At 41.4% G+C, this 12343-nt stretch overlaps 1 protein-coding gene across 1 annotated transcript in view; it reads left to right on the plus strand.

Annotated features, from left to right (window-relative positions):
- Nucleotides 1-12343, plus strand: part of LOC144244656 (coiled-coil domain-containing protein 162-like) — a 44144-nt gene that overhangs the window by 15841 nt on the left and 15960 nt on the right. Inside the window, exons 5-6 of the mRNA XM_077780027.1 lie at nt 229-349; nt 10055-10164. Of these exons, the coding sequence (XP_077636153.1) occupies nt 229-349; nt 10055-10164 (231 nt within the window). The remainder of the gene's footprint in view (nt 1-228; nt 350-10054; nt 10165-12343) is intronic.

Here is a 12343-nt window from a genome sequence, read left to right on the forward strand (position 1 = left end):
GGGATTGTGTTTTATCTATGTGGGCCAGGAAGATAAGATGTTGGTTTCTGAAGAGGTATATCTACCCTCACAGAAGCACTTAGAAACCCAAGAAAAGAACCTTTTTGTCTTATCTGGGAGAGAGTAGGTAAGGGACAGGACCTAATCCCAGACCCTTCTGCAGGAATTTGACTTAGGAGCCTAGAGTAAAAGCTGAGTGAAGAAAGTGATGCAAACTTCTTACTCTAGCTTCAGAAGCTTCTGGAAAATCTTGAAATTCATATGATCCAGGAAGTGTTAAGAAAAGTTAAGAAAGAGAGAGCACTGGTTGTATCAGAAAAGTCCAAGGAGCATGGTACTCTCCCTACAGGTAAAGTATGTTTATTTTATTACTTTAGAAAATAGCATTTATTGTTTTTTTCCTAATTATGAAAGCAATCCATGTATCATTTTCATGGGAGAAAGGTACTACAATGTCCATACAATGATATAAAAATTACTTTTTACCACCTTGGGCCAGAAAGAAGAACTGTTAACATTTTGACATATTTCCTTCCACTTAAATTTTTTTAAATAGAAAGCATTTGTTAAGTTCAGTCTCAACTCTCTCAATTAACTTCTAACTAAAATAAAGTTGAAATGGGGAAAACATATAAGCTTTTCTTGAAATATATTTAAGTGCATGAATATCATAATATATATGTCAAAATCTTACAAACAAAAGGGAAGGCAATCAAAATTATTTCCTTTCATCTGAGCTCTAAAGTCAGGGCCACTTCATGGACATGTAATCAGCACACTTACACTGGACTCAGGCGTACTTGGGGTTTAATGCTTTATGGCTGCCATCTTGAAACTCTTAATTTTAACTAAGAATTTGTGTTCTGTAAGTGGAATCCACTGAGTCAATGGAGCATACACCAAGACTTGAAGACTTGCCTTACACAGAGTCCTGCTTCTTACTGCCTCCCCACCTTGCCAGGAAGGGCTTTCAGCTGCCTACTCCTCTGCTCTCTGGTACCCTGGGCTCCCCTAATCTCCCCCTCACCATCCGCACCCAGCCATTGCTGCCGCCTTTCACTCTGGGGGTGGGGGGGGGAGGCCTGAGCAGGATGAGGATGGGGAAATGTATACCTAGTAGTATCTCAATGACCCTAGTCTGGCAACATCATGGTACATCTAATGGGTGACTCAGTAGGAGCAAGCCTCTTGCCTATCCTTGCCTATCCTTAGATTTGTAGAATATCCCAGGACAGAGGTTACAATACCCTTGGGATTGCCTGTCCACACTGGGCCCCTGGGAAGGAAAGATGCGTAGCTCAACTTCTCCGCCCCTGGCCAGGGCATGGGGCCTCAGTTCAGTAGTTGCACAGGCACTTGTGTTCCCAGTCACAGGGTAGAGCCCCTTGGTGCCTATAAGTATCTCACTTGTTTCACAAGAATTCCCATGCCTGGGGAGTACAACATTAAAAACAAATAAAAATACCATGACAGGTCAAGAGAGAGACTGCAAAAGAAAGAAAACACTATATTTTAGTGTCTATAATGGTGTTTTTCTTCCCTCTTTTTTTAAATATATTTTTTTGATGTTTTATTTATTTCTGAGAGAGAGGGAGACAGTGTGAGCAAGGGAGGGTCAGAGAGAGAGGGAGATACAGAATCTGAAGCAGGCTCCAGGCTCTGAGCTAGCTGTCAGCACAGAGCCCAACACGGGGCTCAAACTCATGAACTGTAAGATCATGACCTGAGCCAAAGTTGGACGCTTAACCGACTGAGCCACCCAGGTGCCCCTTCCCTCTGTTTAAACAGAGGCCCTGCATTTTTATTTTGCACAGGGCACCATAGATTATGTAGCTGGTCCTGTCTGAACTGTCTACTCCTAACTCCTACTCATTCTGTAGGAAAATGCACAACCTTTGAACTATGGAAAAGTTGTTTGACTAGCAAACTAAATTAGATTTTCCCCCTGAGACAAAGTCCACAAATATTGTAATGTTAATTAATAACCTCTGTTCTCACCTAAGACATTGTTGTTTTATCAGTGCTTCAAGTAACTGAATTCTATAAATAGGGCTTTGGCAGAAGGCTGTGCAGTGAGAGGGCAAGTCACTACTGAGCTAGGGGTGTCACCAGAGAGCTGAATGTCACCAGAGAGCTGAGTATGGTTGAGCTTCATTTACAGAACATTTAACAGACACAAAGCACATGTTGTCTGTGCTGTGATGGCTGCTTCCAGGCAGCTCCCCTCTGAGTCTTGGGAAAAAATCCACAAGTGCGCAGCAGGTGCAACCATCTGCATGTTTCAGGCTGTGGTTTAATGAGACACCCAGATGAGGGGCAAGGGACAAAGCTTTTTTGCATTGCAGCTCTGCTCTGTGCTGTCCTGTGCTTGGAAAGAACTTCTGTAAGGGGCTGGTGGGAGTTAGGCGGAGGGGAGAGCTAGAGTTATTTTTGATGGTGATAAGATTGATATTATCAAAACTTACTTTGGCTAGAGTGTACCGGCCAATTCTAAACTCTTGTTCAGATTCTGTACTCATGTACATGTAAATGCCAGTAGGGAGGGTGTTTTCCCATTGTTGATTCAATGTGGTTCCCCCAGTGCAAGTGATGGGAGTCCCCACTGGGTGCCAGGTGTTCTTCATTGTAGTCTTCTTGAGACCTCTGTGGGCTGGGAACTTTCAAAGAAGGCAATAAAACCTTGGAATCCCCACCTTCCTACTGCTTATCTCAGCAGGAAGAAGCAGCCATAGTGGATGGGGCTTCCAACATCCAACCTTCGAGGTCAAGGTTAACTTAGGGTTAGGGATTTCTACAGAGGAAGGTAGCAATGGAGATTATTGAGACCCAGGGAACATGCAAGCCTCTTGTCCTTCCCTCAGGGTCGTCTCTCTCCCTGTTGGACAACTCTGATGTATACATTTGTACCTGCCAGAAATTAGCCCTCTAATCCTTCTCTATCTCTTCCCTCCTTCCCACCTTGTCTTGGAGCTTAATCTTCTCATATAGCTTGTGAATGGGTTTCCAGTGAGCATCTGAAAATGCAGCAGCCACACCTGGTCCAGTGTTGGTTTGTGATAGCTGAACTAGTGCTCCCCTGGGAGCTTTAAAAAGCAGCTCCAGACATTCTCATTCAGCCTCGGGGCTTGGCTTAGCAGAAAGATGGGTTCCACTGGTTCAGAAAGGCTCTGCTGTTCCTCATATTTGGCATTTTAGCATTCAAGTCATTTTTAATTGATTTTCTCAATTTCTCTGAGCATTTATAAGGTCAGCAGTCTCCAAAGTGGAGTACATATATCCCAGGGGTGGGGGAAGAAAATATTAAAACTTCTAAGTATATTAAATCCATATGTAAGAAGTCACATGTCACACTCCACACTGAGTGTGGCCTGAAGTGGCCACTTGGAGGCAGTCCACAAGCAAGCACTAAGAAATAGTAAAGACACTTCTAGTCCTGGTACATGCTTATCTTCAGTCATAGTATGAGGTTAAAAAAGATAACCACATGTGAAAAGAAGTCAGACAAAAAATGTTTAAAGGTCAAGAAAACTCTAGGAATGTAGATTGAACTCAGTTCTCATTGTTGATGAGCCTGGCCCTAAGTACATCATACTATACAGTATTAGCCAATGATAGTATTGTAGGTAGTTAGAAAAACATAAATATACATATGATAACAGTGAGTAGATGAAAATGTTTTGCTTGAGGGAAGTACAATCCAAACACTTAAGAGAGGGCGGCTGAGGCCAGCATTCCCAGCAGTGTGCTCTGGAACACCAGCTCCTCAACATGCTAGTGTAGGAGTTCTCTCACTCACCCTGCACTAAAAGGCTCCAGTCTGCCCGAAGCTTCCTATTCCCTTGGTAACACAAGCCAGCAAAATAGTCACTAATCACAGTCTTTGGGTTGCCTGTGTTTACCTGGCATCATTGATCATGGTTTGCTCCAAACCTGTTTATGTCAGTTTTATTTGTCATTGTATGTGGGTAATTTGATTAAGTATTATATAAACCAATTACATGGGAGTACAAAAAGAGATCTGCTCAATAAAAACCAAGTTGATGGGTGCCTGGGTGGCTAAGTTGGTTAAGTGGCCAACTCTTGAGCTCAGCTCAGGTCATTATCGAGCCCCGTATCAGGCTGTACACTGATGGCACGGAGCCTACTTGGGATTCTGTCTCTCCTTCTCTCTGCCCCTCCCTTCTTGATCTCTCTCTCTCTCTCAATAAATAAACTTTAAAAAAAAAGTTGAAATGAATAAACTGTGGTACATCCAGTCAATGGAATATTATTTAATGATAAAAGGAAATGAGCTATCAAACCATGAAAAGACATGAAAAGGCTAAATATTGCATGATTCCAACCATATGAACATTTGAGAAAAGGCAGACCTATGGAGATAGTAAAAAGATCAGTGGTTGCCAAGGGGTTAGAGAGGAGAGAAGGATGAACAGGCAGAGGTTTTTAGGGCAGTGTAACTATTCTGTATGATAATATAATAGTGGGTAAGTGCCAATTATACATTTGTCAAACCCATAGTTTCACCAAGATCGTGAATGTAAACTATGGACTTGGGTGATAATAACATGTCAGTGTATGCTCATCAGTTATGACCACACCGGTGTGGGATGTTGATAGTTGGGGAGGCTGTGTGTTGGAGGTGAAGGGGGCAGGGAATATATGGGAAATCTCTGTACCCATCTGCTCAATTTTTCTATGGACTTAAAACTGCCCTTAAAAAATGATACATTTGGATTTTTTTCATGGTCTCTTAATTGTTTTCTTCATAGAAAGAAAGAAACAAGTAAACAACAACAACAACAACAAAACACACACACACACGCACATTAGAGATTGTAGACCATGTACTATGTGTTATGGGTTATAGAAGAAAGATAGTACAGAACTCCAATGAGTGGGCACATACAAAGAAAGGCCTAAGTTCTATGTTAGAAAATTGGCAAATGTTTGTATATTTTTGTATTTTTAAGTTAAATAAAATGTTTTAAAATACTACATGTCATTTTTTGAGCATTCTCTAGTTTATCAGACTTCTTTTGATCAACCAACCCTTAGCCTTGATTGCATTGGATAAAAGGATTTCTTCTGTGTTTTGCAGGGGTTATAGGGGAAAGGTTTTGTTTGTTTGTTGTCCAAACAAGTGTGGGAAACTTGTGGTAAATAATTTTTTTAATGTCTTTATTTTATTTTGAGAGACAGAGATAGAGAGCGAGTGGGAGAGGGACAGAGAGAGAGAGAGACACAGAATCTGAAGCAGGTTCCAGGTTCTGAGCTGTCAGCACAGAGCCCGACGTGGGGCTCAAACCTATGGACTGTGAGATCATGACCTGAGCCGAAGTCGGATACTTAACCGACTGAGCCACCCAGGCACCCCTGTGGTAAATATTTCTTTGCTCTAGACCTCAGAGCCTTTGCTATCCTACTGTGCACTGTAAATCTCCAGAAGAGAGAGTATGAAATATTCTTTACATTTATTTGACCACAGAACCCTTTTCTCCCCTTGGGACTATTTATCATCAGCTCAAGGGACTAGCATTCTGGGGAGCAGTTTGAGAAACACAGGAGTACAAAACACATGTATGCATGTACTTGAAACAATAAGGTTTCAACCTCCCCACCTTCTAGGGGAACCCTGGTGGTCAGGAGAACAACCTTGGTTGGCAGTTGTGTGCCTTCAAGTTTCAGTTCTGCTTGGCTCAGGACCTAGGAACCACTCAGGCACAGAGGCTGGTGGTTGTGTTAGAGAAGTGAAATGCTACCAAACCAAGATACCCTTCCTAGAGGGAGGAGGCTGCATAGGAGTGGGGAGAGCACTCATAGAGGGAGAGAAGAGGAAGTGGTTTGGTCAGGAGGAAGTCAGAGTTTTCTGCAGTCAAAGGACTGAGGCACAGAATGAGAGGAAAGAACAAAACCGTAATTTAACCCCCAGTGTGCTCTCTCCTTCCCACCTCCACGCTACTGTCAAAAACTGCTTCATCTCAAAGAAGCCACGACCACACACACACTGAAAATGAGACACATTTGGAGACCACCAACTCCACTTGGCCAGGAGTTACTTCTCTTGGATGAATTCTACTCTCCTTGGCTTCTCTGACTCCTGCCTACAGATGTACTTACATGTCTGAACTTGAACTCATGAGGAAGAAGCATGTGAGAAGATTTCCAGCACTCTGGTAAAACACTTCCCCTTCAGCTGAGCCCAGAGCTAAACCCCAAACCAGCTCTGTGGGCATTTGCCAGCTGATAGTCCCCAAACCAGAAGTATGTGGCAGATGTGGTCTCTTGCCAGGCTTTTGTATAAGCCAGAGACCTACCACTCAAGTACCCTGGAAAAAGTATCCAATTTTGTGTCTGAAAAATCCCTGAAACATACATGAACTTCATCTTGTCAAAGCTTAGACTTACAAAAAGTCTTAAACATCTTAAGAATTGTGAACTTCTAGGCATATTAACTCTTTTGGATTTTCCGCTTCAGCTGTGCCAGAACAATGGTGTTATGTCAACTCACCTTTATTGTCCTAAAGGAAAAGCAAAGTCAGATTTATATGTTTATGATGGAAAGTAGCCAACTGTAGAAGAATTGTGAAACCCCATTTTCAAAATCAGGACCACCCAGTAAATAGCATAATTGCAAATACCGGGGACTCCTGTGCTATCATTTCCACATTTCTGAGAAGATTGTGCTGGATGCTTCCTCTTGTGTGCACCGAGTCTCCTGTCAGAAAAATTAAAGTATCACATCCGAAATTAGAAACAGCTGGCAACAGGGAGTGGCCCTGTGTGTACTCTTGCTGATGGCCAGAACCGCCACAGCCGAAAAGGGAATGGGGCAGGTCTTGGCTTCTATCTCTGACTCCATAGGTTTCTCTTTGTTTCAAGACTCCCCTAGGGCCATGCACAAGGAAGTAGGCCCTACCCAACATAATTAAACATACACATGCGCTTTAGCTCTCCCATATGGCAGTTAAGGAGCGTTGACATATTTCCACTGCTCTAGCACCGACGTGTTATTTTTAAGTTTGATTTTTTTTAACAGCTCATCCATTCACCTGGTTCAAAACTCAAAATGATACAACAATATGCATATTTAGAGACTGAGTTGCGCCAATGATCCCCTTTTGCCACCCCAAGTAACCATTTTTATTAGTTTTTAGTATATCCTAAAGGTACTTCTTTGTGCCTATACTAATTCATTCTTTCATTCAATATCTATTTACTGAGCACCTTGTGTGTCCTACACTGCTATATTTTAGGCACCATTCGGGGGTACAACCTTACTGTCGTGGAGTAAAACTCCTTACTCACATGGAGTTTATCATCTAGAAGGCGATAGACAGATAATAAGCAACAAAATAAGAAGTAAGAAAATAACGTAGTAAGGAAGATGGTGGTATGGAGGTTTGAAGGGGGAGCATTGAAATTTTAAATAGGGCAGTCAGGATAGACTTCAGGGAGAAAGTGACATATTGAGCAAAGTTTGAAGGAGGTGAGGGAATTTTCTATGTGGGTACCTGGGGGAAGAGCATCCCAGACAGAAGAACAGCCAATCCAGAGGACTTGAGCAAAGGTGGGCCTACCATGTTTGTGGGGCAGAAAAGACCCACGGCTGGAGTGGAGAGAGAGAGGGAGAGAAGGAGGAGGGGAAGTCAGAGAGGAAGGGTGAAAAGAGAGTGGATCTTGCAGTGTCTGTTCTTAGTGTTTGCTCTGAGTGTGAGGTGGTGCCTGCCCCAGATTTTGATCTGACATATTTTACTGGAATCTCTCTGGCTGCTGTGTTGAGAATGGACTGTAAAGGAAAATGGAAGAAGGGAGAGGCTGCTTTGGAGGCCACTACAATAATCCCACTAACGGGAGATGGTGGCTCAAACAAGGTTGGGAGCAGTAGAAGTATTAAGTGGTCAGATTCTGGGCATGTTTTTGAAGTAACTACTAATGGATTGTGTGTTGGGTGTGGGAGAAAGAGAAGAGTCCATGATAAAACTCCCAAGATTTTTGACCTGAGCAATTGGGAAAATAGAATTGCCATCAGCTGAGATGGCAAGTTAGGGAGAGAAGATTAAGAATTTAATTATGCACAAGTGATGTTTGAAATGCCTTTTAGGGGCACCTGGGTGGCTCAGTTAAGCATCCAACTCAATTTTGGCTCAGGTTATGATTTCACAGTCATGAGATGGAGCCCACTTAGGATTCTCTCTCTTACTCTCACTCTGCCTCTCACTCTCTCAATCTCAAAAAAATAAATGAAAAAAAATTTAATTTATAATACATTTTTAAAAAATGAAAAGCCTTTTAGACATCCAAGAAGAGATGCCAAGTGAGTATTATCTCTAAATTTGAAGGTTGGACACTCATGTTAAGAGCTGAGTGTGGGGAGGCGAGCCTGGGTGGTTCAGTCAGTTAAACGTCTGAGTCTTGATTTTGGCTCAGGTCATAATCTCATGGTTCATGAATTTGAGCCCCATGTCAGGCTCTGCACTGATGGCATGGAGTCTGCTTGGAATTCTCTCTCCTTCTCTCTACGCCCCTCCCCCTGAGCTGGCACTCTCTCTCTCTCTCTCTTTCTCTGTCGCTCAAAATAAATAAATAAACTTAAAACAAAAGAGCAGGGGGTGGGGAGAGGACAAGGAGAACCAGAAAAAGGGACTTAGAAGGAGTAGACAGTGAGGTAGAGGAAAACTAGGACAGAGTGGTGTCCCAGCATCTAGTAATGAAAGTTTCTCAAGCAGGAGGAATGTGACAAATTGTGTGAAATGCTTCTGGTAGTCAAGTAAAAGCAATGTTTTTATTCATGTTGAGGTCACTGGTGTTTATAACAAAATCAGTTTCAGGGGAATGATGGAGGGGAAAGCTGGGTGAGTGGGCTTACAAAGGATTTTGAGAGAAGTCACAGAGAGCCAGGATAGGCCTTTCTTCCTGAGAGTTTTGCTGAAAAGGGAGCAAAGAAATCAAGCAATAGCTGAAAAGGGGAGTGGGGTCAAGAGAGGGATTTTTATGAGGTGGGAGAGATAATGTGAGCTATTGTGAATGATCCAAGAGGGGAGAAGTGATTTTGGACAATGCTGGCTTTCTGGAGCAAGAACCTTGAATAGGCATGAAGGGATGCCCCCTCATTTATTAAATTTATCAAATCTTTCTTATAAAAGATAATATGTTATATTCACTTTTCCTCACCTTGCTTTTTTCACATAGAAATCTATGGTTCTCAGGATGCTTGAGTGGCTCGGTCGGTTAAGAATTCAACTTCGGCTCAGGTCATGATCTCATGTTTTGGGATTCAAACCCCACGTCAGGCTCTGTGCTGACAGCTCAGAGCCTGGAGCCTGCTTTGGATTCTGTGTCACCCACTCTCTTTGCCCTTCCCCTGCTCACGCTATGCGCCTCTCTGTCAAAAGTAAAAAATAAACATTAAAAATTTTGAAAAGAAAAAGAAAGAAATCTATGGTTCTTTTCCTATCAATACATGGAGAAGTTTCTTTTTAGAGCTGCATACTATCCCATTGGAAGGATATACCATAGTTTGTGTGTTGCTTCCAAGCTTCTGCTGTCTTAAACAATGCAACTCTGAATAATTGCATATATGCCTCATCTTGTATATGTCAGCCTATTGCTGCTTCAATCCAGGAGCTAAAGTTCATAGTCTGTCTGCCCTCAACATTTCTAGTGTAGGGCTGTAAATATAATAGCTCTTCATTAATTTCTGTTAGCTGTAATAGACCAAAATAATTGTTCAGATACATTTAAGGACTTAATGAAAATAGATATCACATAGGATCAATAATAACATTTGATTGGGGATCTTTAGTTAAGATAACAGAATATTGTTCCTGGGGCTCCAGAGATACTTTTCCAAATTTTTTCATTAGGACTTTTGTTAGAGATCTTCCTTATTCCTATGTTCTGGAGGACCCTGTGTCCCAGCCACTTCCTCCCCTCCCCCTTCCTCACCCATTAGTTTTTGTGGATTTGGAAATAACAGCTTCTTGTGTCCAGTGTAATGCCATTAATCGTCATTCGATGTTTCATGATATTAGCATTGTTATGTTTCTCCTCCTAGACCTTTGGAAGCACCATGTCATGAAAGAAAACTTTTCAGTTATCAGACCACAAATAGTTGAAAAATTTATACAGAGATTGATGGAAAATTACCAGGATAGTGGACTAGAGGTATGTACTGAATGTTAGTCACTTTGGAGTGTGTTTTTTTTTGTAACATAAACCCAAACAAGGAACCCTTAACCCATTTCCCAATGCTTCCCTTACTCCCTTAGAATGAATATATGAACACTGAGGCTTAAAGTAGCAATCACTTGTTATCATTTTAATATTGGAAAAAGATTGATTTCTAATAAATTATGGCAGAGAAATTAGAATATGCATGTTGACTAATTTCAGGTTTGGCCAAGTTTTTAAAGTAACTTTGGAGTTTGTTGATGAATGAGTTGTTTTTAGCAACATTTCCTGTGTTGATTTTTTAATATTGAAAATCTTAAAGAGAGAAACTAAAATAGCCAATAATTCCACTACCCAGAAAACATTTTTTAAATGTATAATACAAAATAAAACAATAACGACAACTCACAGAAAGGTAATATTTCCAACCCTCCTTATTCCACTATCCCCAGTTTCCTCTCACAAAGTTCGCTCTCCACAAAGCAAACCAGTTTCAACAATTTTTTTGGTGTTTGTATCATATTTTTGAATCCATATATTTGAATCCATAACAACTCTATATAATATATATTTAACAATAATATGTATTTAATACACACAATACACATACACACAGTCCTTAAAGTTTTCAAGTGTTCACTCTTGACTATTTCTAAATAGTGTTGAAAAGGCAAGATACAAGAGTGTATGTGGATATTTGGCCATAGCAGAGCTTTTAGGATCTTTAACAAATTAAGCATAAGTACATTAGGTAGATACAAATCCAGTTGCCTTTGAAATTCAACCGTTCCTTTAAAACCTGATTTAGCAAAACATACCTAATTTTTTAAAACAACATTTCCCTCAAATTTATATTTTTCTAAGTGCTTCAAACATTCCCCACAATCTTATAATAAACACTTCAGTTTTTAATTATGAGACAGAGAATTCACTAGCTTGGTTGGGGATACATATTTTTCTGAGAGCTTAATTATTTATACATATTTCATTTAAGCTTTCAATGATACCCACGTGTGGTACTGAGTATTCTGAGAGGGTGACGTGGTTCCCTTTAGTCCCTGCAGCTCAGGAATTCTCGACCAGGGACACAGAAGTGATTAGGTCAGGGCATGCTCAGAAATATGTTTGAAGCACAAAATTTTGTGGCTCATCTCAAAAAAAAAAAAAAAGGAAAGAAATTCTGACACATGCTTCATCATGGATGCACCTTGAAGACCTTATGCTCAGTGAAAAAAGCCAGTCACAACAGCATAAATGCTCCACAATTCCACTTATAGGAGGCACCCACAGTAGTCAAATTCATGGAGACAGAAAGTAGAATGGTGGTTGTTAGGAGCTAGAAGGAGGCCAAATGGGGATTTGGCGTTCTGTGAGTATAAGAATTTCAGTTTTGCAGGCTGAAGACAGTTCTAGAGATTGATTGTACAACAGTGTGAATGTACTTAATGCCACTGGACTTTACACTGAAAAATAGTTTAAATGGGGGTGCCTGGATGGCTCAGTTGGTTAAGTATTTGACTCTTGATTTCAGCTCAGGTCATGATGTCAGGGTTGTGAGTTCAAGCACCACACTGGGCTCCATGCTGGGCTAGGAGCCTACTTACAAAAAGAAATGGATGAAATGGCAAATTTTATGTTACATATATTTTACCACAATAAAACAAACAAAAAGTTTGTAGCCCAAGATCTGCTCAGCTCCTATGTATATACTTTACTCCAACACTGAAAATGGGGTCATCTGGGAAAGAAATGGGAGTATTAGGACAAACCCATATCAGGTATGACTGAAACTCAAGGCACACTGAACAGGTTGGTTTCTGCCTGCCAGGGTCCCGGGCTAACGAGATGTCAGGATGTTAGATCCCTTCAAATTCTATGCCAGGTGGACTTCTAGCCTCTTCTGAATCATCTGCAAAGACAGAACTCACTCTTTTCCAAACCCACCCCCACTCCCCAGCCAATCCTGGTGGCTCATATTTCAAGCAGCTTTTACTGAGCTGGATTTGGCCTCTCACCACCTCCAGCATGGATTCTAGTTCTGTCCCTGGGACACCACAGATCAGGGTTCTGACCCCTCACAACAAGCCTTTGAATATCTAAAGGCAGGTCAGTCAGAGAAGCTCAGCTACTGCCAATGCTGGCATGTGTGAAGCGTCTGTAAAATTACGAGGGG

This window comes from Crocuta crocuta, unplaced genomic scaffold (assembly GCF_008692635.1).
Source record: "Crocuta crocuta isolate KB4526 unplaced genomic scaffold, BGI_CrCroc_1.0 scaffold147, whole genome shotgun sequence".
Classification (NCBI taxonomy): domain Eukaryota; kingdom Metazoa; phylum Chordata; class Mammalia; order Carnivora; family Hyaenidae; genus Crocuta; species Crocuta crocuta.